This window comes from Vidua macroura, chromosome 26, assembly GCF_024509145.1.
Source record: "Vidua macroura isolate BioBank_ID:100142 chromosome 26, ASM2450914v1, whole genome shotgun sequence".
Lineage (NCBI taxonomy): Eukaryota > Metazoa > Chordata > Aves > Passeriformes > Viduidae > Vidua > Vidua macroura.
In genome coordinates this window covers 2,124,264-2,148,340 of record NC_071596.1, presented here as the reverse complement: position 1 = coordinate 2,148,340, position 24,077 = coordinate 2,124,264, and the positions used below count along the sequence as shown (strand labels likewise).

Below are 24,077 nucleotides of genomic sequence, written 5' to 3'. Positions count from 1 at the left end.
CAAAGCTGATGAGGCATCTCTAAGAGTACAAACCACAACAAGCCACTCACACCAGTCCCCAGCACAGAGGATGAGCCTCATCCATCAATGTGCTGTTCTTTCACAGAGAAAACAACATGCAGTGGGAGACTTTGGAGGAACATAGAGATTTTGCCATTCCCTCTGCCAGATAACTCCGGTTACCTAGGAACAGACACTTCTCTGATGCGGCCAGTTCTCCTCATCAAGCACAGGATGAGCATTTATTGTCTTGTGATCAGGAGAAAAACACAAACAAAACCCAGAGCTCCACAGGTGACATGAAACATCACACACAGACATGCCAACATGACGCCCGACCACACCAGGAGCCAGGGCCGGGTTAATGGTGTTAAGAACTTTTAGAAATCTAATGTAAACATTTAAAAACATACAGAGAAGTCCAAAAAAAAAAAAAAAAAAAAAGCCATTTGTTCAGGCAGTGTGTTGGGTCAACTTTCTGGAATTACGGTTTCTGGCATCGAAGAGGAGGGAGGGGATGAGATGGAGTTCCCACCTGAGGTGCACTGATCTCCACAGGGATCTCAGGTGGTGCAGGCTCACAGGGTGTGATTTTGGTGTCCAGCTCCAACCATTCCAGTGGGCAGGCTCCCAGGCACCCCCCCTCCTTGAATCAAACATTTCCAGTGTGAATGAGGGTAGGTGCTTCAACACAGCCCCTAGATTCTCCAAGGGGAAAATCCCAAAGAGAAGCAGGATGTGGAGCCCCCAGCAATGCTTCTCCTCTTGGTTTCTTCAAAACCTCCAACTTGACACACTGAAATGGGGCAGGTATCAAACGGTTTTGAACAATTTTGGCAAGAGGCTGAGGATGGTGAGGGGCTTGACTGAGGGACATGGGTGCACCATGTCCTGGCTCCCAGGTGTGGCCAATCCCACCTTCGGCCCCGTTGACCCTCGCCCCGTGGTGCATCCATCGTATTTCCAGGGAGTCAACGCCAGGCAGTTCTTTCATTACTCCGATGGCAAGCGACAAAGAACACTTAAAATTACACTTGACACTAGACAAAGGCACCTAAAAGCTTCACAATGCTATCAGGTCATGTTCTGTTAAGAAGGCTCCAAGAGCTCGTCCTCCCAAGCACATTGCACACTCTCCAGGACAAACCCCTGGTGTTGGGAGCACATTCCACGTCCCAGAGCCAGTGGAGGGTTGCTCCTGCAGCAGGGGTCAGCGTGGCTGTAAACGGAAATTTGGGGAAATCCGGGGTTGCTTTTGCTTTGGCCCTGGTAACACAGGGGTTGTGCAGACTCCAGACTGTGCTTCCCTCATTATTTACAGTGACACAGGATGAGTTAGTAGGGAAACAGGGAATTCTGCAGGGGCGAGGGGGAAGCGGGAGCTCTCCTCTGTGAACCGTGATTTCATTAGATAAGGCACATGTAGAGAAAAATTTTCAAAAGACCACTTGCAAATCAATTCCACCTAGCTAGGACCATGTCCCTGTCCCTTTCCAGGAGCCAATTTTGTTTTCCAGTTGCTCAGTGTGAATTTGGGAATTTGGAATAACCCCATGAATAGCCTGCCAAGGCAGCAGGCTCTAAGTCTGATCCCCAGGGTGCCCAACCCTCCTAGGTCTCCCAAATGGAGCACTCTGGATCACTGGCAAAAACTTTGAAAGCCAAAGATTTGGAACACTCACTCCCTATAAAAAAATTGGGAACTGACCTCCCAGTTTGGACAGGTTTTAAAAAATTCACAGCAGGCTGAGTGGGAAGAGGAAACCGCAGCCTTTGCTGCCTGGATCGCTGTAGGACACAGGGAATTGGATGGCTCAGGCACAGAATGGAGATGAATGACAAGGTGGAGGATAATCTCAGGGAAAACAATCCCTCTCAACAGCTTCAACCTTCCTTCAGCTGATTGTTGGAGAAAGGCAGGAATCTCTCTCTCATGGAAGTCCTGCCAGCCACAGAGCCAACAGCAGCCATGAGGACTAACAAGCTTCCCTTGGTCTCCCAGACCCCACTGTAATATCTGCAGTTCAGCTACACCAGCAGAAGGCAGAACTAAACTATTCATTGTAAGAGAAGCATTTCCAAACCACACTGGGGCTCCAGCACTGAGATCAATCATTACCTTGCATCCAGCACAAAACTGGCTGGAAGTTACATGGTGGGGAAATCTCGTGCTGAGTCCCTGTAGCAGGGTGAACACCACCAAGGCCCAGTGTCAGCTCTGCACTGGTTTCCACTGGGCTTTGCTTCAGGCTTTAGCGAGCAATCAGGAACCTAAGGAGATGAATCTGCACCTTTGGAACACACAGATCCGGCAAGAGGTTTTGGCAGCAGGGAAAGCAAGAGCTGTAGCATCACAACAGTCTGAGCCAGGCAAAGGAGGACTTGTGGGGGCTTCCCATCCGAGGACTCACCCAGGGCACCTCTGTTACCTGCAGGGATCCTCCCACGGGGGGTGGAGCTTTCACAAATCACTTCAGTGTCACCAGTACTAAATAATTGGAGTGCTGCATTTCCCTTAGAGTGAAAAATTCCACATTATTCATCCAGGAGAGTAAACACCAGTTGCTTCTAATGCTCTGATTGCTTTTGCTACAGATAGTGTGGTGCTGTGCTGGGCATTCCATGGAAGCTGAGCAGGAGCAGGGGCAGGAGCAGCTGTGGGAGTGTTGCCATCGTGGGGAAGCTGAGCCTTTTCCAGGGATGGTCAGGAGAGGATTCCCTCAAGCAAGGGCAGTGAAGGGTTTGTTCTCACTCTGCAACGAGGCAAATACTGGTGACTCAAGGCAAACAAAAAGCTTTCTGCCATGGCCGTGCAGTGCAATGCAGTGGGAAGGGCTGAGAGCACGGATATTCCGCAGGGATCGGGAGACAAGAACCAGAAAGGTCCCCGAGATGAGTGGGGTGCTTGAGGGGGGGAATGCAAATGATCTTTTCCAAGAACAAGAATAAAAAGACCAAAAAGGAGAGACTCCAGGCAGTTTGCAGCTGTTGCTGCTTAAGGCCATTGGTTTGCAGAGGGGTAGTTGGGCACTGTGGGATACTCTGGCAGGCTGTTCCCAGAAAAATTGCTGTACTGGGCCTCCCTGCTGGGAGGGTTCCTCCATGCGCCGCTGTTCCACTCATCTTGAGCCTTCTGGAAGCTTCCACCAGCCCCTCGGTAGATTTTATGTACCTAAGCGATAAAAGGGAGGACAAGAGGAGAGTCAACTCCAGGAGCCCAGAGCTGTGCCCCTGCAGAGCCACTTGGCAACAGGATTTGTTCCTGTCTCTGTGAAGAGCTGCATTTCCGAGGGACAAAGCACAAAAAATGCAGTAATACAGTGAACAGAGGTGCAGATAGAGAATATCAACCCAAAACTTGAAAACATTTCAGCTGCATGCCTGGAATTCAGGTGGGGGATCCCACAGTAAGGCAGCCAGCTCAGGCCAGGGGGTTGAAACCTCTCCAATACAGAACCCAACACCACTGCTTCCACAGAGCTGTTTTCCCTGCCTGCCAAAGCTTTCCAGAGAATCCTACTACAAATCCTTGTTTCTGCAGGGACCCAATTCCCACCCTGCCACCTGGTGCCCACTGCAGATGCTTCACCACTGACCATCCCAAAGAGGAACAAATCATGGAATCACAGGATTGCTGAGGCTGGAAAAGACCTCCAAGACCACCAAGTCCAACCATCAGCCCAGCTCCACCATCATGTTCACCACTAACCCATGTCCCCAGGGTTTTTTGAAAACTCCCAGGGATGATGATTCCACCCTGGGCAGCCTGTTCCAAAGTTTTACAATCCTTTCTGTGAAAATAAATGTTTCCTAATATCCAATCCAAACCTCCCCACTTCACAGAGCCTCAGGTTGCTCCATATGAAGCCTGCTTTGCATGACACAAAGCAACAGCACCACATGACACTGTGACAATTTCCAGCCTGAGCTGTCTTGATTTGTGCTCCAGAAACTCTGAGAGACATCAACTGACTGCACCGTGCAACCTTTCAGAGCAGTGATGGCTTGTGGTGGCTGCTGAGCTGCCTCTTCACATTATTGTGATACACAGCAGGGATTCTCCAAGGCAGAGAGAGCTCTGAAGAATCCCAGAATGGTTTGGGCTGGAAGGGACCTTAAAACTCATCTCATTCTGCTCCCCTGCCATGGGCAGGGACACCTTCCACTAGCAGAACCTACCCTTATAATGCAGATGAGCATTGCAACTGCTGACATCGTGAACATGATGGCAGGGAACAGCATGAACACAGCAGCTGCCGCGCTGGTGCTGAAGAAGGTGATGGCTGCCAACCATCCACTGGAAGAAACAGAAAAAGAGACACAATAGTATTGTAATCTGCTTTTCAAAGTGTCCTTGTTATCAGAAAAACTGTTTATGTGCTTATAAGGCCCTGGCCCAGGGTGCCCAGAGCAGCTGTGGCTGCCCCTGGATCCCTGGCAGTGCCCAAGGCCAGGTTGGACATTGGGGTTTGGAGCAGCCTGGGACAGTGGAAGGTGTCCCTGCCATGGCAGGAGGTGGAATGGGATAGGATTTAAGGTCCTTTTCAACCCAAAGTATTCTCTGTTTCTGTGATTTATAACCCAAAAATTATAAGGCGGCTTCTAAGCTCTTGAAAATGAAATTAACAAGGAAGACAATTGACAGAATTCAATGCAGGTATTTCCCTGAGATCTCAACTCTCACTTGCCTATATCCCTTGCTAATCCAGCTGAGAGCTTTAAGGGACACCCAGCTGCATAGATTTTGGGAAGAGAAGACATATTCCCAAGGTGCTTTTGGTTGTGCATCTAGAGACCAGAAATGGGATCAGGGAATACCAGGGTCCTGTCATTTACATTCCATCTCTGTTCCTTTGCTGGCAAAAACCAGGTGAGACACCAGCAATTCTGAAACCAGAGTGTTAAATGGAGTGCTAAGCCTTACCATTACTTGTAGTTTCAGCAGGAATTTCTCTCAAGTCTCTGCAGACAGGAAGTTAAAATGCCAAACAATAATAACACAACCAGGGACAGACACTAACAAGCTCCCATTTATTTTAGGAGAACTCTCACAGTACTTCTCATAGGCCAACAATGAGTCACCACACTCAGCTCACCGTGTGCTGCCAACACGGAGGGCAATGCTCAGCCTGACACGGGCTGCTTGCATGGTAAAAGAAACGGACACTGAGGGAAGAGGCTACAAAGAGCAACCAGGTGAAGATCACAGAATGGTTTGGGTTGGAAGGGACCTTAAAGCCCAGGCAGACCACATGGGCAGGGACACCTTCCACTAGACCAGGTTGCTCCAAGTCCCATCCAACTTGGCCTTGATTTCTGCCAACGCAGCAATGAAACCTGAATTGTGCACCCCAAGAGCAGATAGAGCTATGCCACTGGGGAAATCAGAAAGCTCCTTCCTCTCCACCTTGTACAGACTCCCATCAGCCTCTCCAAGTCCATGGAAGCAGCCACAGCCCAGAGCTCCTGGGCCTGCTGGAACATTCCCACTTACCACGCTCCCCATCCGGAGAAGCCGATTGCCTGCAGGACCGTGAGGAGGAACTGCGCGCCAAAGATGAAGAAAAAGGCCATGAAATTAAAGGAACTGTCCGACCTGTGGAGGAAGAAAGGAGGTCAGGGGGGCACTGGCACCTTGTGCTGCTCCACATCCATGTCTGACCCCACCACCACATCCAAACCCTCCACAGTGGTGACTCCAGAGGGTTCCCTCCACGGCTGTGTGCTGGGAGGCTTCTCCCCCTTCCCTGGCAGTGAGAGCACACAGCTCCATGACTCAGCAGCACAGATTGTCTCCCAATAATCTGGCTCTTGCAGTTGCTCTCCCCAAGGAATTGCACGTATGATGACACACAAGGAGAGGCTGAGGGACACGAGTCTCCTACATAGAGAGTCTGAATCATTCTCTGACCAAATGTCAGCCCAGCCTGACACCTGCCCAGCTCTGCCCTGGAAAGGAGGCGTGTAGGGGCCTGATGCTGGCAGGCAGAGCTTGTCCATACACTAGAAAGGATCACTGAGCACGAGAATTCCAGCTGGGAATGTCTCAATGTCTGCTTGTCATCATGCTCCCACACCCACAGTAAATAATCCAGCACTGGGACATCACAGGAGGGAAAACAGCCATGAGAGAGGTGGGTGGTACCCTGAAAGCAGAGGCACACTTCCCATCTCTGCAGGTTCCCCATTCTCAGGATGTACAGGTGAGGTCCTTGAGTTTATGCAGGTACAATAATTAGCATGAGAATGATCCCTGGAGGAAGGAAGTTGCTGACCAGAGACATTCACAGTCCCTGTCATGGGTGCACTGCCCTGCCCAAGTCTGGGCTCTGCCACAACACATCTTCATGCCATCAAAACAGCTAGATCAGGCACATCTGAAGTTCCTCAAACTATCATTTTTAATGATACAAATGATTCCCATACTCTAAGGAACTCAAAGGGCCAATGATTTATCTACAGATCTACAAAAAACGCTTCAGGTGCTTGTGAGGCAGTTTGGTACAAAGGAGAGTTAAGAAAAGAGCTTCAATCACTGCTAGCTCCTGCTTAAACCCTGAAAGTATTTAAATGTTTATTATTTTAATGATTTTTATTATGCTAATGATTGTTAATTTTATAATTCTAGCCCCTGATGCCTTGGGAGGAGATGAGGGAGGTGAGGCACGTTGAGAAGCCTCCAGCCAGACCCACACTCCTCAGAGTGCCTGTATTGGTCTGGGTCTCTGTCACAGATTGTGGCTCTGCAAGATTTGTTATCGTTGAGTATCCTCACAATCCCACCCTTCAAATACCACCTCAGAGTACAGCATTGAGAAGGAAATACTTTAGGCAGGGGCCTGCTGACAGTGGTGCCTGTCAGAATCCAATTAACAAGGATTAGGCTCGAGGCTGAGCCTTCAAACAGACTCTTGCAACTCCGACCTGAAGGGGCTGGAGGAGTCTTCATTTGAAAGGATCTGCAGGAATTAGTGGGGATACAGAGAAAAGGTGATTTCTCATCCAGCTTTCTGGTACAGATTTGCTACAGCTTTGCCCTAGCACCAAAGCTCTGCAGCTAATTTAATTTGGGATGCAGTGGGATGATGAAGGTTTTACAGAAGCATCCTCGCAGGACAGGGTGCCAGCACTGAAGGGTGGCCTCCTCCAGGACAAGGAGGGCTGATTTTGCTTCTAGAATCACCACTTGTGATCCCAACAGTGCTGCCCCTCCACAGTGATTTCCATGCCTCTTCCCAACTGCTGTCCCAGGGGATGATCCCTGGGCTCCCCACTCTGTCCTTGGGGTTGAGTCTTTTTTTAACTGCAAGTCTCTGCACAGAGTAACCTCGGGAACCTCTCAGCATTCATTGCATAAACACATCCAAACAACGTTCAAGGAATAATGAGAAACGGCCCTTGTGGAGCCCGGGGGAGGTCAGCAGGGAGGAGTAATTTTTCCCAGACTTTAGAATGGAAATTCCTCTTTAAACAGAGCTCCAGCACTTGGAGGCCCTGGGGCTTCAGACTCAGGATGGGGACAAACTCCAGCCCCACAGGGCAAGAGTTCAGAGCTGGGATTTTCACGTCATTTGGAACTTTGAGACAAATCCAATCCTTCTCTTTCCAGCAGAAATGACCCTCCCCTGTACTCCACTGATGCCACTGGTGATTTAACAGCATCCAACATCCAGTGCCCAGTGCTGTGGGCACACAAAGCCTCAGTTCAGAAGCGCATTTAAACAATTAATTTATCATGGGCTAGACAGGACCCACCTGTCACCTCCTATTTCCATCAGCTGCTTTTGCTGCCGTCCAAACCAGCTCATCACAGAGTCTGGTGAATAATCAAAATCCAGAGTATCCTACCAGGAACAACTTTACCTTCAGGGGGCAAACCCCTGACTGGTGTGTGGGGTGTGGTGGTGGCACTAGGCAGGCCCTTCCTTTCCTTGTGTCAGGCTGGGAACTGCTCAGGACCCTCCTAGCTCTGCCAGGCTTTACACATTAATGTTTGAGTGATGCCTCGTGGTCCACAGCAAATGCAAATGATTATTAATTAAAGCAAAAATGTAGGATGGCTTTAAATATTTGTGGAGTTTCAGAAAGACTGACTCCAGGGAACTGCTTTTATCTAAACAGCTAAGCAGACAAGCTCTCAAGTAGCTGGAGACAGGAATCAGAAGAGTTCTCAAAAACTAATAATAGTCTTCCATCAAAATAAACTTCAATGAAGCTTTACCAAATTAGTACCTATTTTAATGCTGCACTGAGATGAGGGTGCTGCTAAGTTTGAGACATTTAAGTAAAATACTAATTTAACCCTCTTAGGAGTGCCAAACTGCTCACCTCCAATCTTATGTGACCCTCAGTCCTCTGTCTAGCATTTAGAAGTAGCCACATCCTTCTTCATTTTGAAAGTAAACAAGACATTCAGACATCAGGTGCTGAACCTTCATCCCAGCCAGCAAGATCTCCCCCAGCAGCACTCCCCAGTAACAACCAGGGAAATTTCCAGAAGGAACTGCACCAGAAGCTCCTCCTGGGCTGGTACTCACCGAAAGGCTTTGTAGGCAGGGCGGAACCAGCAGACGTAGCCACAGGGGCTGAAGAGGATCAGCCAGAGGATGGCCAGGCCAAAGTTGACCCCGTAGCCTCCCCCGATCCACCAGGCCAGGCAGGCAATGAGGTTCACGGCCAGCGTGATGCAGTAAACTGGGGAGAGGGCAGATGAGAGAACGTGGGGTGGGGCACTTCCAGGATTTTGGGAGAAAAGGAAACAAAAGATAATGGCTGGGGCTGTGTTAGGGGCTTGGCATGGAGCTCAGGGAAAGGTTCTTCCCCCCGAGGCTGCTGGCACTGCCCAGGCTCCCCAGGGAATGGTCCCGGCCTGGAGGCTGCCAGAGCTCCAGGAGCGTTTGGCCAGCGCTCTCAGGGATGCTCAGGGTGGGCTTGGTGGGGTCTCCTGGTTAACACCAGGAGCTGGACTGATGACCCCTGTGGACCCCTGCTAACTGAGGATATCCCAGGACTCTGTGAAGCCCCAGGGTTACAATGGAAGGGTCCCTGGGGCAGCAGTGCAGCTGCTCTGAGTGAGCCGCAGGCTCCTGTGTGACCTGGAGCTGGGAGCACAGGAACATCCAGCTCCAGAGGGATCCTGCAGCACAGGGATCAGGGAACTCTTTTACAACCTGTCAAAGCATGGAGAGCTTAGGTAGCAATTGATGTGACCAATACAGGACTCAGGCCACTGTTATTATGAATTATGAGCAAGGTCTAATTTCCATTTATAGTAAAACTCCTCTGTGAGAGGAGAGGGGGGGGGTGACCCTAGCCCTGCCCCTGCCTCTGAATATCCCTGTGCTTGCTGTGGCTGCCTCAGGAGCTATCTCTGAGCCAGCTCAGTGCCTTGCAGGCTCTCTGCTTCTCTGGGCCTCTGAGGAAGCCTGGGTATCAGCTTGGGGGCTTGGCAGTGCTGCCTTGAGCAAGGGGATAAACAAACTCCAATCAAGCTGAGAATATGGGACCACAGGGGTGGCTTAGAGGCCTTTTCATATCCCTGTTCCTGTCACTTGGATAAAAAGGAACAGTTGACAAAGGCCCCCAGGGCACAGCAGTGCTGCACTAGGTAGCAGTATATGAAGGGATGCTGCTCCCCCATTTTCTGGGAGCTCACATCCCTGGAAAGGGGGTTCAGCCCCAAGCCAGGGGCTCCCCACAGCTGTCCCTGCATCCCCCCAGGCTCTGCCAGGCTCAAAGAGGCCAATTTACAAGCTCCTGTTTTGGAAAACTGGTGGTGACTCTTCAAACCCTTTGTGGCAACCTGTATCAACAAGCACAGAGAAAGGAGAAGGTGGAAGGTCCAAACACCAAAGGCTCTCCAGCATAGCCTGGTGATGAACTCATGGTGACACTCTGGACCTTGGCCTCAGCTGTTCAGGCAAAATTAAATCCCTGGATTTCTCTTCACCTGTGCCAAGGAAACGTGTCCTGCCCATTCCCCACTTCACTCCCTGCCACGGCTCTGCAGCTCATCTGCTCATCACTGCCTTGGTCCTTCTGACTCTTCCCTTTCCTCCTGGGCACTGACCCACCTGCCTTCACACAGCCTGGGGGTCCTAAACAGCTGCAAGGTTTTATGGTCACAAAATCATACTGACAACACAGTCAGGGGAACAAAACCTATACCCAGATGCTACTTGTGACTTACACATGGCCTGAGAGTAAAATAAAACATTGTTTTACTGCAAAAAAAATGTCTTCTGAGAAGCTAACAAAGCTTTGTACACAATGGTTTGGATGTGTCTTAATGTTGGGGGGGAGAATATTAGTTATTTAAATTAATTAATTCTAGGTATTTAAATGAACAGTTTGTAGATTCCCCATCCATGGAAGTGTCCCAAGCCAGGCTGGACAGGGCTTGGAGCACACTGGGACAGTGGAAGGTGTCCCTGCCCATGGCAGGGGGTGGCACTGGATGGGCTTTAAGGTCCTCCCAACGCAAACTATTCTGGGATTCCATGAATCTATGATATTTCATTTACACATCAATTAGCTGTACTTCTCCAAATATTCATTTTCAGAACCCGTTTATTCTCCAAAAGTTGCTTGTTTTAAAACACCCAACAAAACAGTACCAAGCCAAGGGCATCTGCAAAGTTTTAATGAACTTTTGTCTCTCCCTGTGCTTCAGGTCAGAGTTTGTTCTCCAGCAGTGGGAGCTCTGGTACAACCTTCCCCAAACCTCCCTCCACCTTAATCCAGTGCTCACATCCAATTAAAGTAATGAGCAATCACCCTTCCAGCAATGACTTGTGTCTTTCTACTTTTCAAAACTGGCCTTTTCTTGTTTACCTTCTTCCTTTTACACATCTCTCTCCAACCCATGCCAAAAAAATCAGGGAGACCCCCAAAGAAAGTGCACTGCAGATGGAAATGTGAAACTCCTGAGTGCAGGAGATGGAAATGTGAAACTCCTGGTGCAGATGGCAGCTCTCCTGGCCATGCCCAAATCCCTGGCTCTCCTCCAGCCTGCCATTAACTCGACTGAGGGACTCTTTGTTTTGGGAGAGGGGAGGACAAAGGCGGCTTTACAGCTTCGACATCGCACCAGTGAGTCTGGAGGGACAGGCAGCTTCTTCAGGCAAGAAAATTACAGAGCTCATTGCAGCAGCTCCACATAACCAAAGAACAATGGAGCCATGGATTATGCCATTATTTATGCACACAAATCTCTCTCCTACACACATCCCGTGCATCTGGAATAAAAGCCACACCACCAAATGCAGAGCTGGCAGAACACAAGCTTTCCTTCAGTGAGAAGGGTAAAGAGGATGACAAGCATTTGGGGGGAAAAAAGATAAGCAAGGCAAAAAGATTCTTAATCTTGCAAAGCATTCCCTGTGGTTTCCTAGGCCTGCCACACCGATTTCATTCCTTGCAGAAGAATGGTCAGTTTTCATTCCTGGCTTCTCAATGGCTGAGGCAAACAACAGGAGCCCAGGGCCAGGAGCTCTGTTCACACAGAGTATCAGCACATCACCAGCTGTGACAGGATCAGCTCCCAACTCCAGCAGGATGTTTGGGGGGCTCTGGAGAGCTAAGGAAGAGCCAGCATGCAGCTAGAAGATACTGCTTCCATTGGGAAGGGAAATGTGGGGATAAGAGGGAATTTTGGCCTTTGTACAGCAAGGTGGGGAGCCAGGTAGCAGCAAATGGGCCACATTTATTCTGTCTAAAATTCTCCTATTCCTCTTACAATTAGGGGAACTGGGAATTTCCCTAAGGTAGCTATTTTTGGGAGTTAAATAGGGTTTACAAAACGGCTGGAGATGGACTTGGGACAAGGCCTGGAGGGACAGGACCCAGGGAATGGCTCCCACTGCCTGAGGGCAGGGCTGGATGGGATATTGGGCAGGAATTGTTCCCTTTGAGGGTGGGCAGTCCCTGGCCCAGGGTGCCCAGAGCAGCTGTGGCTGCCCCTGGATCCCTGGCAGTGCCCAAGGCCAGGTTGGACAGGGCTTGGAGCAGCCTGGGACAGTGGAAGGTGTCCCGCCCATGGCAGGGGTGGCACTGGATGAGCTTTAATGTCCCTTCCCACCCAAACCAGTCTGGAATTCTATGATCATTTGACATTAATAAAGGTATTAAATGTGGTCTGCTTTCTCCCTCAGATTTACTATTAGATTTTTCCAGCACTGATACCCTCCTTTCTTCAAGATCCCTTAAGGATTCAAGGCACAGAAGCTTAAAACTCAGGTATAAAGTTATATTAGAGTATTCTAAGGGGAATCATTGCTCCTCATCAAAACTTTAAAGCACATTGAGATCTATGGGGTTTTAATACAAAAATACCTTTTTCCAGCACAGGTGTTTTTATTCAACTTACAGATCCACACATGATAGATTCTCTTCACCAGGAACTGGTAATCGATGGGGATTTCATCAGCAAAATTCTGGTAGAAACATGGTTTCAGAGGGATGAACTTGGGGAGTGGTGGGAAGTTATTCACCTTTTCTGGAACACAGAACACAGATTTCAGCTGGGAGAAGAAATGTGTTATATCCTCCACACCTTCCCAACAGTGCTGCATGTTCATCCTCTCCCTGGACCACAAATATATTGGTTTTCTTCCTCAGCAGTGGACAGGACATTTGTTATACTACACACAAGGCTGAGAAAGGGGAATAGGAACCAGCTAATAAACATCACGTGGATTTAACACCTTTACACGTCAGTGTGAAGTTGTGTGAAAGGTGCTGCAAGGGAAAAAAAAAAACAAACACTTTAAATAAGCTCCAGGATGAGCTTACTCAGGAGGGGGGAGGTGTCAGCAACATCTGGGGGAAACAGCTGCACAGAGGTGTTCAGTTACAACCCTTCAGAAAACCACAGCAAGAGGAAAGAAAGGCTGGGGAGTGTCCAGACAAGCAGATTTACCTTCAGCCACCAGCTCTGGGTAGGCAGGAGCATGTCCTGGCCATGGGTCAGGCCTTAGGAACTGTTGTAGCCTGAGACAATAAGGAAGGGTGCCTGAAGGCATCCCCAAACTGGAATTGTGTATTCAGGTACCATCCAGTTCATGGAAATAAGTCAGAGTTGGGAAGGAATTCCTGGCATTCCTGGCCCTGGCCCAGGGTGCCCAGAGCAGCTGTGGCTGCCCCTGGATCCCTGGCAGTGCCCAAGGCCAGGCTGGAGGGGGTTTGGAGCAGCCTGGGACAGTGGAAGGTGTCCCTGTCATGGCAGGGGTGGCACTGGACGGGCTTTAAAGGTCCCTTCCAACCCAAACCATTTTGTGATTCCATGATTCTGTGTCAGGGATGATCTTGTTTTGAAAACACACAAGATTTTTAATGGAAAGTGGGTACATTCAAGTTTTGCCTGCAAGGTTAAGCCATAGAAAAAAAAAAAGCAAAAAAGAAAAAGCAGTGCATTCAGAGACAATAAATCAGCAAATGCTGCCAAAAGCTATATGGTGAAGAAAACTCTACCTTGGGAAGAATTTCTGTTTTAAAATCAAGTAATTAAATGCCTAAATCCTCTGCTGCTGTCAGCTCTCAGATTTGTCTGTGTGTGCCTGGATGTGTGCTCCTACATGTTTGGGAATGTTTGCTCTTGCCTTCCAGAGCTGATTAAAGTTTGATTCCAGGGCATTGTGACTAATTGTCTCTAGCCTCCTTCAGCCCCAGTAAACAGAATTAAAAACAACCAGAGGAAGAGATGAAGAATGTCCTGGGAAAACCTCCAAATGGCACAGGAGACAAGAGGAAATGTCTGAACAAGAACTGTCAGCACAAGAGTTCCCCTTCCCTTCCCATTATCTCCGGCTGAGGAGACATTTTGCAGGAGCAGCTCCTCAGCTCCGTTTGAAGGTTGGCAGGGAAGAGCCTGGAGCTGCAGCCAGGCTTTAGGAAGGAAAAAAGGCTTTCCCTCATGCATATTTTCACACAGAAAATATGGTGAGAACGCCCACTGGGAATACATCAGAAGTAGCTATGGAATAATGTCTGAAGTCACCAGCCCAATTTGACTTCTCCTGATAAAAACAAACATCAAGTCTCTTCTGCCCCTCCTCACCCATCTCCCTTAAACCCACTTTACATTCATTCAGATGCCCTCCAAGTGGTTAACACCACTGCTGACTCCATCCCATGGAGAGCTGATGGCCCATGGATGCTTTCAAAGTCCACAGGAATTTGGACTCCTCTGCATTAATTTTTTGTTTGCTGTAAACACCTAATGGGATTTCTCCTGCACAGTGTGTCCCTGCAGCCTAGAAAGGGATTTAACAATGCTGGATCAAGGGAAAGGGAGGGGACACAGCTTTTAAAGCTGAAAGGACAGGTCTCCAGGGAAGCCAGTAAGACCAAGATTAATCAAACACAGAAAAAGCAGATTCTCTGACATTTTTTTTTTTTTTTTTTTCCTGAGGGATGAGGAAACTTTTGTTCTGTTCCTTTTCAACAGCTGAAGCTGCAGATTGTTCCTTTGGTTCAGCTCTCTCCCATTTTCTGTCATGGACAGCAGAGCTGCTGCCAGCTCCCAGTGCAGAGCTCCCACATGGTGGGGCCAAAACCAAGCAGCCACTGCAGTTTGTCATTTTTCAAGCTCATAAAATGGTCTCAACACCCCCATGATTGTTTGCTAGGTACACAAAGCTGGGGATTACACCTCTTCTCTGCTGCTGCCCGCCTCCTCCCACCCAGAGACCCTGCAGTTGCCAGCTGTTCTGGGTTACTTCTGAGATTAGGCAAAATAAATTACATTAAAATATCCCCTTTTATGTCTGACTGCAGAGCTTGGAGTGCTACAGTTCTCCCATTAAGGCTGGGATCAACACATCTGATCAGCAAATGCATCCCATGCTTTCAAAAACCAAACTGCATCACTCATGAGCAGCAGCTGGAGGCAAATTCCACACTTCCTCTTATTTAAAAAAAATATTGGAATTTTGTTACTAATTTCACCACAAGTATAATTCAGATGGACTAATGTAAATAGCACAGCTAGGAACACAGTGGAAAGCCTCTGGAAAGAAGGAATGAGTCTCATGTACTTTGTTTATGAATAAATTCCCCTCTCATAAAAGTTTCAAGCAAGTCACACCTGAACCTTTATCACTTGAGCAGAAACCTCAGGTGACAGATCAGGACACAGCAGGAAAGTGAATGTGACCAAGGCAAGAGAAGTAGCTGAAGAGCTTTAGGGATCACCAAGGTCTCAGAGAGGGACACAGGTCACATTCCTGACATGTTACAGCCACCACAGCACCATGAACAACTCTCTGAAACCACTCTCCCTGCTTGCTGTACCTGAGGTGCTCTTACCTGCCATTTCTAATACTTGTGTTCCCTGGTGAGGTTTCAGACAGAGCAATAGATCTGTTGGAGAAAGAAAATCAGGTCAGCACATGTCACTAACCAGCACCCAGAGAACCTCCTGGGACTGGGAACATTCCCAGTGTGTGACAAACAAGAGCCCAGGCTTCCCACTACAAACTACTCGTGTCCATCACCCAGAGGAGGAAGGCTGGAGCCTCCCAAAAAGGATCCTGATTTCTCCTTGTGCAGAGGAAGCCCTGGCAGCACCTCATTCAGCCACTTGGAAGGTTTGTATTATCCAGCAGCAAACAAATGTGCCCCTGGCACTGCCTGGCAAAGGCTGAGGATGCTCAGGGACCCCCTGCCAGAACACCTGCAGCTCCCAGGGGCACCCACACAGGTCAGGGTGGGACCCAGCAGAGCTCAGACATTGGAAGAGAAATGTGTAGAGCTCACCAGACTTAATGCCTCATTTAGGTGTTGAGATGATTTGTTGGCTCCTGGCTCTCTGTGGTGCTTCCCAACTCCTGGAACAAACAGATAATCCCTGTTAGCTGGGCACTAAGCTTCTGCTTAACAAAAAAATAATCAGCTGGAACCAAACTCAACAGCCCTTGTTCTTCTAGAAATTCTGCACAAATGCAGATTCATTCTTCCTGTTACCACCACTGAGCGTGGCTGTAGCTCTGGCAGAAGCAAATCTTGGGAAGTTTACCCAGCATCAGCCGTGTTGCTGATTTTGGCAGAGCTGATCCCACAGATGAAATACACAGAGAGGTCTTTGCTGAGTTTTAATTCCACCCCTTCTTCCTTAAGGATAAAAACACCATGTGTCCCTACCTGCAAATCCCAGAATGGAAACACAGAACACACAAACCAACCCTGCAAACCAGCACTGTGGAGTCTGACAGAAATTAAGGCAGCCTAGACTAAAATCTGCCCCTAAAACCACCGACAGCAGCTGCAGCAGCAGTGGGGTCAGATCAGCCACGCTGTACCCAAATCCTGCAGGATTTACAGCAGCTGGTTCTGCTGCAGCTGGGTGCTGTCCTCCCGTGTGCCCCAGGTAAGGTCTGGAGGCTGCAGAGCTGGCACAGCTGTTTTCTTGGGTTGCTTTTGCTTTTCCTTTTTTGTATTTGAGCTACTCTAACCCAGCCTGTGGAGACAACAGCACCCAGGACTGTACCAGCAGCCTGCTCTTCCCCTGCAGAGATGTACAAGCTTAAATAGGTTTGCACAGTGGAGAACATGTTATTTTCCTGGACCAGTCTCTAGGAAGCCCCAGAGCGTGGACAGGAGGCTCTGTCCCCTTGGAGCTGCTCAGGGATCCATCCCTGCCACAGCTGAGGCCTCAGGGCTGTCCCTCAACACCAACACTGCCCAACACAGTTTTGTAACTGATGGTTTGGAAATGGGAACCTTTTGCTTTGCATTTTTCAAATGGGCGAATAGAAAACAAAGGATGAAGATGGTTAAGAACACATTTAAAACTTCAGCTCTCCTTCAGCAGGTGCTCCCAGCTGAGATCTGTGAATTTCAGGGGGAGAACAAATGGCCCATGAACACCAGCTACACTAAAGCACTAAGAGAGAGGAATCCTTTACTGAAGAATGAGTCTGCAAATAAGGTTCTTCTTCAGAAGAGGATAATTTAGCTACTGCACTTCAGTGTTGGTGTTCTACAGCTGCAGAGAGGTGTCTGTCCACTGGAAAAACGATCAGAAGGAAAGACTGAGGGGGACATTCCTGGCTTGACAGAGCCAGACAATGGATTTCCTGCAATGGCCAAACAATGGTTTTCCTGTGCCCTCCTCTCAAGAAGACCTATGGTGCTGTGGAGAGGTTTTAACTCAAATAAATAAATAAAACCCCCAGACAAAGCAGCATTCTGGTGAAGCACCCCCTCCCACAGGAAGATGTGGTTTGGATCCACAAAGCAGCATTAAGAACAATTCTTTCAGCAAGGATAAGCACACAAGGCCATGTTTTACACTGAGTAATCACTTCCTTAGATGTGCTGACCTTCCCAGCTCCTGATAAAAGGATAGGGAGCTTCTTCCCAATAATTTCTTCCCAATATCCAATCTAACCGTGCCCTCTGTCAGTTTGAAGCCATTCCCCCCCTTGTCCCTTCATAACACCCTCTCATAAACAGTCCCTCTCCAACATGTAAATCAGATCCCTGTTCACCTGGATATTTTCAGTTTAACTGAGAATAGGTGAAGCCCAACACCCTGCACCCACTGCAGAGATCTTCTTCATCTATAACCCACTGCCTGTGGAGGGAGAAAAATCCCACACATGCTAAGGAAACTCTGGTGTGAAGTGAGCTTCCTTTTTCCACTGTGCTCATCCATGCTCAGTGAGTAACTCTGAAGTTCACAATCCAATGAACATGACTCAGGAGTCCACTGGAGTCACTTGGAGCTTTTCTTCACCAGGATCTTGCAGACAAAATGCCCTGTGTCAGTTCCAGGGACACCACTTCCCTCTCAAACCAAGACATGAACACAAATAGTGCTGTTTTTCCAGGCAGACAACAACACGATGCCTTTGAATGTGACTGCAGTGTGAAACACTGCACCACCTCACATTAGGGAAAAAATTCTGAAGGAATACCTGTGGGAATCTGCTTTGAGGCACATTTTGAGAATCAAAGAATCTTGGAATATCCAGAGCTGGAAGGGACCCACAGGGACCATCAGTGCAGCCCCTGTCCCTGCACAGCCACCCCACCAAGCCCACCCTGAGCATCCCTGAGAGCGCTGGCCAAACGCTCCTGGAGCTCTGGCAGCCTCGGGGCCGGGACCATTCCCTGGGGAGCCTGGGCAGTGCCAGCAGCCTCGGGGGGAAGAACCTTTCCCTGAGCTCCATGCCAAGCCCTGGCACAGCTCCAGCCCTTCCTGGCCTCCTGTCCCTGGCCCAGAGCAGAGCTCAGCCCCTGCCCCTCTGCCTCCCCTCGGGAGGAGCTGCAGCCCCCGAGGAGCCTCCCCTCAGTCTCCTGTGCTGCAGCTGAACGAGCCAAGTGCCCTCAGCCGCTCCTCAGCCCCTTCCCCAGCTCCGTGTCCCTCCTTGGGACACTCTCCAACAGCTTGGGATCCTCCTGACCTTGTGGTGCCCAAAGTGCCCCCAGCACTGGAGGTGAGGCTGCCCCAGTGCAGAGCAGAGTGGGACAATCCCTCCCTGGGCCTGGTGCCCCCAGGACAGGGTGGCCCTTTGGGCTGCCAGGACACAGCAGTGACTCAGATCCAACTTGCCACTGACCAGGACCCCCAGGTCCCTTCCCACGGCGCTGCTCTCCAGCCTCTCATTCCCAGTCTGTCCCTGCCTCCAGGGCAGCCCCATCCCAGGGCAGGATCTGACACTTGTCACTTGTCACATGGCTGGGGGTTGCTCAGCCCCAGCATTTGTCAGGGACTCTCTGGGGCCTCTCTGCCTTCCAGGGGGTCAGCAGCTCCTCCCAATTTAGCATCCCCTTCACTTCTGCTACTGCAAACACTACTCCTCGGTCCCCTGCTTTATTTTTGCCCATATCAAGTAGTTTTAAAAGTTCGTTATTTCTCCCTACTGTTTTCTCCACTATCACAGAAAGGTGGCAGAGAATAAGCAAAGGCCAGGCCAAAAGAGGAGCAGTGACAGGGAAGTGGGAGAGCGGAATTCATTCCTGCTTTGCCATAAACCCACCAAGTGACCTGGAGCATGTCCCCAAGACCACATTCACAGGACACTGGCTCCTCTTGTACCCTGCAGATGTCCCAGCCAATCTCAGAAGAGCCCAAGATCCCAAGCTTTCCATCCAACAAATCCCCCAGTTTCTGAGTCCTTGCTTTAGGATATTTTCTGTACTGCCTTTGTATTTTCATTCTGATTTGATGACTCTGCTCCCAGGGAACAAGGGACAGGACAAGAAGAAACGGCCTCAAGTTGTGCCAGGGGAGGCTCAGGTTGGACATTAGGAGGAATTTCTCCATGGAAAAGTGGTCAGGCACTGGAAGTGCCCAGGGAGGTTTGGAGCCCCCATCCCTGGAGGTGTCCAAGGAAGGCCTGGATGTGGCACTCAGTGCTCTGGGCTGGGGACAAGGTGGGGGTGGGGCACAGGATGGACTCGATGACCTTGGAGCCCTTTTCCAACTTTAAGGACCCTGACTCTCAGATGCAGTGAGGCCAAGAGCTTCCACACAATCCTGTACTCCAGGGTTTCATCCAGAGCACTTTGCCAAGAGCAAACAGAGGGGCAGGATCCCAGCACAGAGCAGAACTGTCCACACTCCCTCATCAACAGGGATTTAACGACAGGAACACAAGCGGAATGAGGAACCTGGGCACACCACACAATCCTGACAGTGGTTCAAGCTGAGCCTTTGGGGAGGACCATCAGACTACCAGGCTTTCAGAACCCACCCTGAGCCAGCAGACCCTTTCAGAAGAGCCTAAAAGGAACGAGACCCCCACAGGGATCCTGGAGATGTGGATTTGAAATCGCCTGGCTCGGCAGAGAATCAGCGCAGCCTCTGCTGCTCCCAAACAAACAAACGCCTTTCTCGTGATCTCTCCAGTTGAATTTAAAGAGAAAGTGGTGGCTCTGCACTGGTTTCAAGACAAAAGGCTGGGTTTGAGCCTCTTCCAGATGCCCAGCTCTTACCAGGAACTTCCCAGAGGGCCCAAGGCAGCAGCAGCCACTCCAAAACAATCAGCTCAGCACTTCAAACCCAGAGCTGACACAGCCTGGCTTTGGTGGTGTTTCCTCTCCCTGACACATCATCAGCCCTCACAGGGTGGGACACTGTCCCTGCACTGACACAACCAGCCAAAAAAAAAACAAACTCCAAAAGCCACCCAGCACAACCAGGAATGGGGAAACTGTATGGCAGCAGTGCCCTGAGAAAAGGAGCAGGGGACAGTGAAGTTACAAGGGTTATCCCCCTCCCACGTCATTCCAGGAGGCTCGTGGGGACTCTCAGCTATACAGGGGCTTCTGCTGCCCCATCTCCCCCCATCCTGGAGCTGGGGACACAGCAGATGTGGAAGCAATTCCCCTCAGGGCTCCCCCAGCCTGCTCACACAGCCCTGTACCTGCTGCCTCAGCAGGTGGGCAGGAGCCTTAATTTGCCTATGCAAAACCCACAGCAGACAAATATTGATTTTGGTACAACCACATGCAGAAGTGAAGCGTGGCTGCTCAGGAACAGAAGCTCAGACAGCTCAAGAAGACAGAAAGCACAGAAACACCCGTGCTTAGGACAAAAGCCTGTTCCACCCCCTGTCACCTGCTCAGACTGGCCTCACACAGAAGAATTGGACTGCAGACAGCAGCAAAAATATTAATTAGCTCAGAATAACACTGAAATGCAGAACAATCAATACACCAATTGCTTAATTTCTAGCCCACTGCTCTCTTCATCACAGGTCCCACAAAGGAGTTTCTTGAGAGAGTTACAAAACGCTGAGACCAGAAATTAGAAGGGGAAATTAGAAAGGGAAATAAAACTACAAGATCCAGGTGCTGTCTATCGAGGGCAAGACGCACATCTCCGGCCCCCGAACCACACAGACCAGAGAGGTTCACCCTCAAAACCCCGGGAGTCACGAAGCTCCCCGGCGGGAGCGGGGCCGCTGTGCCGCCCCGTGCCCCCGAGCGCTGCCAGCCGTGTCGCCAGGGCCAAGGGGGAAGGCAATTCCCGAGAGCCCCTCGGCAGCGGATGGAGCCGGCAGCCCCCGGGGCTGCGGGTCCCAGCCGGGACCCGGCCCGGCTCCTCCCGCCCGCTGCCCCCGATAGCGGCTCCCACCGGGGCTGCCCCCGATAGCGGCTCCCACCGGGGCTGCCCCCGATCCGTCCCCCGCCCGGGCTGGCCCCGATTCCTCCCCGCACCCGGCCCTACCCCCAGAGCTGGCCCCGGTACCTCCCCAAGCCCAGGCTCCCCCATCGCCCCCGGAGCTGCCCCGTGACCGCTCCCCGGGCACCCCCCGTTACTCCCCGGGCTGAGGGAGAGTCACCGCCCCCGAGCCCCCGAGCCCACCCGCGACCCCTCCCCACCCCCAGCTTCCCCCCACTCCCGGTCCCCCTGCTCCCCTCACGCCCCAGGCTCCCAGCTCCCCCTCCCCCGGCACTCCCCCGGCCCTCAGCTCCCTCTCCCGGCCCGCGGTCCCCCCCGGCCGCGCTCCCCCTCCCCGACCCGCGTCTCCTCCATCCCTCCGCCCATGTCGCCCCCGGCCCGCCCGCTGCCCCCGGCCCGATCCCCCCGCGCCCACCTCAGCGAGCGCCCGGTCCCTCTCCCCCCGGGCCGCCGCGGGGCGCGCTGGGAAACAGAGTCCCGCCAGTAGCCGCCGCCGCTGCGCGCCCCGCGCCGCGGACTACAACTCCCAGCGTGCGTCGCGGCGCACACCCACAGCTGTCATGTGAGGGGCAGGGCAGAGGGGAGGGGCGGTGGCGCGAGACGGCAGCCGGGAGGGACAGAATTGTCCGAAGCAGCGGGACCGAACCCGGCCGGGAGAGCTGGGGGTGCTCCCCTGGAGAGGAGAAGGCTCCAGGGAGAGCTCAGAGCCCCTGGCAGGGCCTGAAGGGGCTCCAGGAGAGCTGGAGAGGGACTGGGGACAAGGCCTGGAGGGACAGGACCCAGGGAATGGCTCCCACTGCCAGAGGGCAGGGCTGGATGGGATCTTGGGCAGGAATTGTTCCCTTTGAGGGTGGGCAGGCCCTGGCCCAGGCTGCCCAGAGCAGCTGTGGCTGCCCCTGGATCCCTGGCAGTGCCCAAGGCCAGGCTGGACAGGGCTTGGAGCAGCCTGGGACAGTGGGAGGTGTCCCTGCCATGGCAGGGGTGGATTGGGATGAGCTTTAATGTCCCTTCCAACCCAAACCATTCTGGGATTCTGGTACAGCTCGGTCCTGAGAGCACAGAAGAAATTAAAGTTTTTCCAGTTAAAGACATTGAATGGTTAATTTTCAGTCTCACTCTTTGCTAAAATTTAAAGTCACAATTTACAACATTATTAGTTGTTTGTGGTTTTTTTTTACTTTACTTTTTAAAATTTATTTTTTACTTCATAAAACAGACTTTATGTTTCTTCCTGTGAATTTTGTGCAGTATGCATCTATGTACCCACCAAACACACCTCAATATAAAAGTTGTCATCCATAGCCTACATTACATTTTATTTAATGTTATGAAAAATTCCAGCAACAGTTTTTGTCCTTAAATTAGTATTTCTTCCTCCCCTGCCCTCCCTTCCTAAGCTGTCTGATCTAAAAGAAGAATTTTATTTCGTTTATTTATTTTGGTTTTTTTTCTGGTCCCTTCCAGCCTGAACACTTTTGTTCGGTTCTAGAGCTCCTTAAGTCCTTATTTTCACCACGTTAGACTCCTTAATGTAGGAGGGATCCCTCTCCAAGGTCTCAGCTCTGCAAATCCTGTTAATTTGGGTGTAGAAAACCCCAGCTCGACTTTAAAAGGCATTTCCAAGCGCTGGGGCCGTGCTTTCTGTCACTCCCAGCTCCAGGGAGTGGCTCAGGCTCATCCCTCCTAGCTGAGCAAATGCTGAGACCTCTCTCTGAAAAGTTGCCCTAAAATTTCCCCAAACCCCAGCGAGCTCTCCGAAATCCACCCGGATCATCGGCTCGCAGGGGATATTTTGGGTGTGAACCAGCAGAGGTCACTCGGCCCCAGTAAATCCAGTGCTGCTGGACCAGTAAGAGAGACGCGTTACTGGGGGACAGCGCAACTCCTGTCCCCTGTCCCACGGGATCCCATCCCTCCTGAGCCCCGACTTCAGGTCTGAAACCTCCTTGACAATTCCCAGCTTCTCCCTTGGAGCCGTTTTTCCCGAAGTTTTTTTTTGTTTTTGGTTTTGTTTTTTTTTGGGTTTTTTTGTGGGTTTTTTTGTGTTTTTTTTTTTTTTTTTGTGTTTTTTTTGTTTGTTTGTTTGTTTTTGTTTTTGTTTTTGTTTTTGTTTAAAGAGCAGCTCTTCACGAGGAATTTTTAAATGGATTTGCCATGCTTTATTTTATTTTCTCGAAATACACCAAACAGGATTTTTTTTGGGGGGAGGGCGAAAAAAAGACAAATATTTTTTTAAAGTGAAAGCCCAAATGTCAGTGTGCAGCAATCCAACGGTCTGGTGCTCCCACATGGGACACAGCCATTCCTGGACACCCCAGGGAACCCCCAAAGTGGGCGATGGCCTTTCCCAACATCTCCACAAGCTGTGCCCTGTTTTGGCCAGGATTTATCCTGCAGTATCTGAACCCCAAAAGGGTGGGAAGGAGGAGGAGGAGCCGTGGTGTCCCCTGGCAGTGGCCGAGGGCAGCAGTGGGAGCTGGCACTGACTGGCCCTGCTGCTCCAAGGATCCCTTTTCGTTATTTCCCTCTGCTCCAGAGCTCCTGGACAGCCCAGCTGCGTGCTGGGGTCACAGCTCTGATCTGCAGGGAATGGACAGCCAGGTGAGAGCCACAGGGGAAGCAGGAGGAAACGAGGATGAGCCTTGCACGCTTCACACCCAGTGATCCCTTTGATCTGTGTGCACCCAGAGCAGAGATTCAAAGAGTCCTGGAATATCCTGAGCTGGAAGGGACCCACAGGGATCATCAGCCCAGCCCTGGCCCTGCACAGCCACCCCACCAAGCCCACCCTGAGCATCCCTGAGAGCGCTGGCCAAACGCTCCTGGAGCTCTGGCAGCCTCGGGGCCGGGACCATTCCCTGGGGAGCCTGGGCAGTGCCAGCAGCCTCGGGGGGAAGAACCTTTCCCTGAGCTCCATGCCAAGCCCTGGCACAGCTCCAGCCCT

The 24,077-nt window shown here is 50.8% G+C and overlaps 1 protein-coding gene across 2 annotated transcripts; it reads right to left on the bottom strand.

Annotated features, from left to right (window-relative positions):
• Nucleotides 1-210: 210 nt before the first annotated feature.
• Nucleotides 211-21,613, bottom strand: SCAMP4 (secretory carrier membrane protein 4). Of its 2 annotated transcripts, none has more exons than XM_053999576.1 (8): nucleotides 21,549-21,613; nucleotides 15,757-15,827; nucleotides 15,307-15,360; nucleotides 12,368-12,496; nucleotides 8,538-8,694; nucleotides 5,495-5,596; nucleotides 4,180-4,297; nucleotides 211-3,172 (listed from the first exon to the last, which is right to left on the bottom strand). In XM_053999576.1, the coding sequence occupies exons 3-8, from the start codon at nucleotides 15,311-15,313 to the stop codon at nucleotides 2,996-2,998; spliced, it is 690 nt and encodes a 229-aa protein (XP_053855551.1). In that variant the 5' UTR covers nucleotides 15,314-15,360; nucleotides 15,757-15,827; nucleotides 21,549-21,613; the 3' UTR covers nucleotides 211-2,995. The 2 variants fall into 2 exon arrangements, with proteins under 2 accessions (XP_053855551.1, XP_053855552.1); XM_053999577.1 differs by lacking the exon at nucleotides 21,549-21,613 and adding an exon at nucleotides 17,919-19,177.
• Between the last annotated feature and the right edge of the window lie 2,464 nt (nucleotides 21,614-24,077).

Bases quoted from the DNA above. Each gene is read 5' to 3' on its own strand.
- SCAMP4 (XM_053999576.1), bottom strand. The intron at 8,695-12,367 runs GTAAGTTGAATA...CCCTCTCCCCAG, and splicing joins AATCTATCATGTGTGGATCT to TTTACTGCATCACGCTGGCC. The intron at 3,173-4,179 runs GTAGGTTCTGCT...TTTATCGCTTAG, and splicing joins TGCTCATCTGCATTATAAGG to GTACATAAAATCTACCGAGG.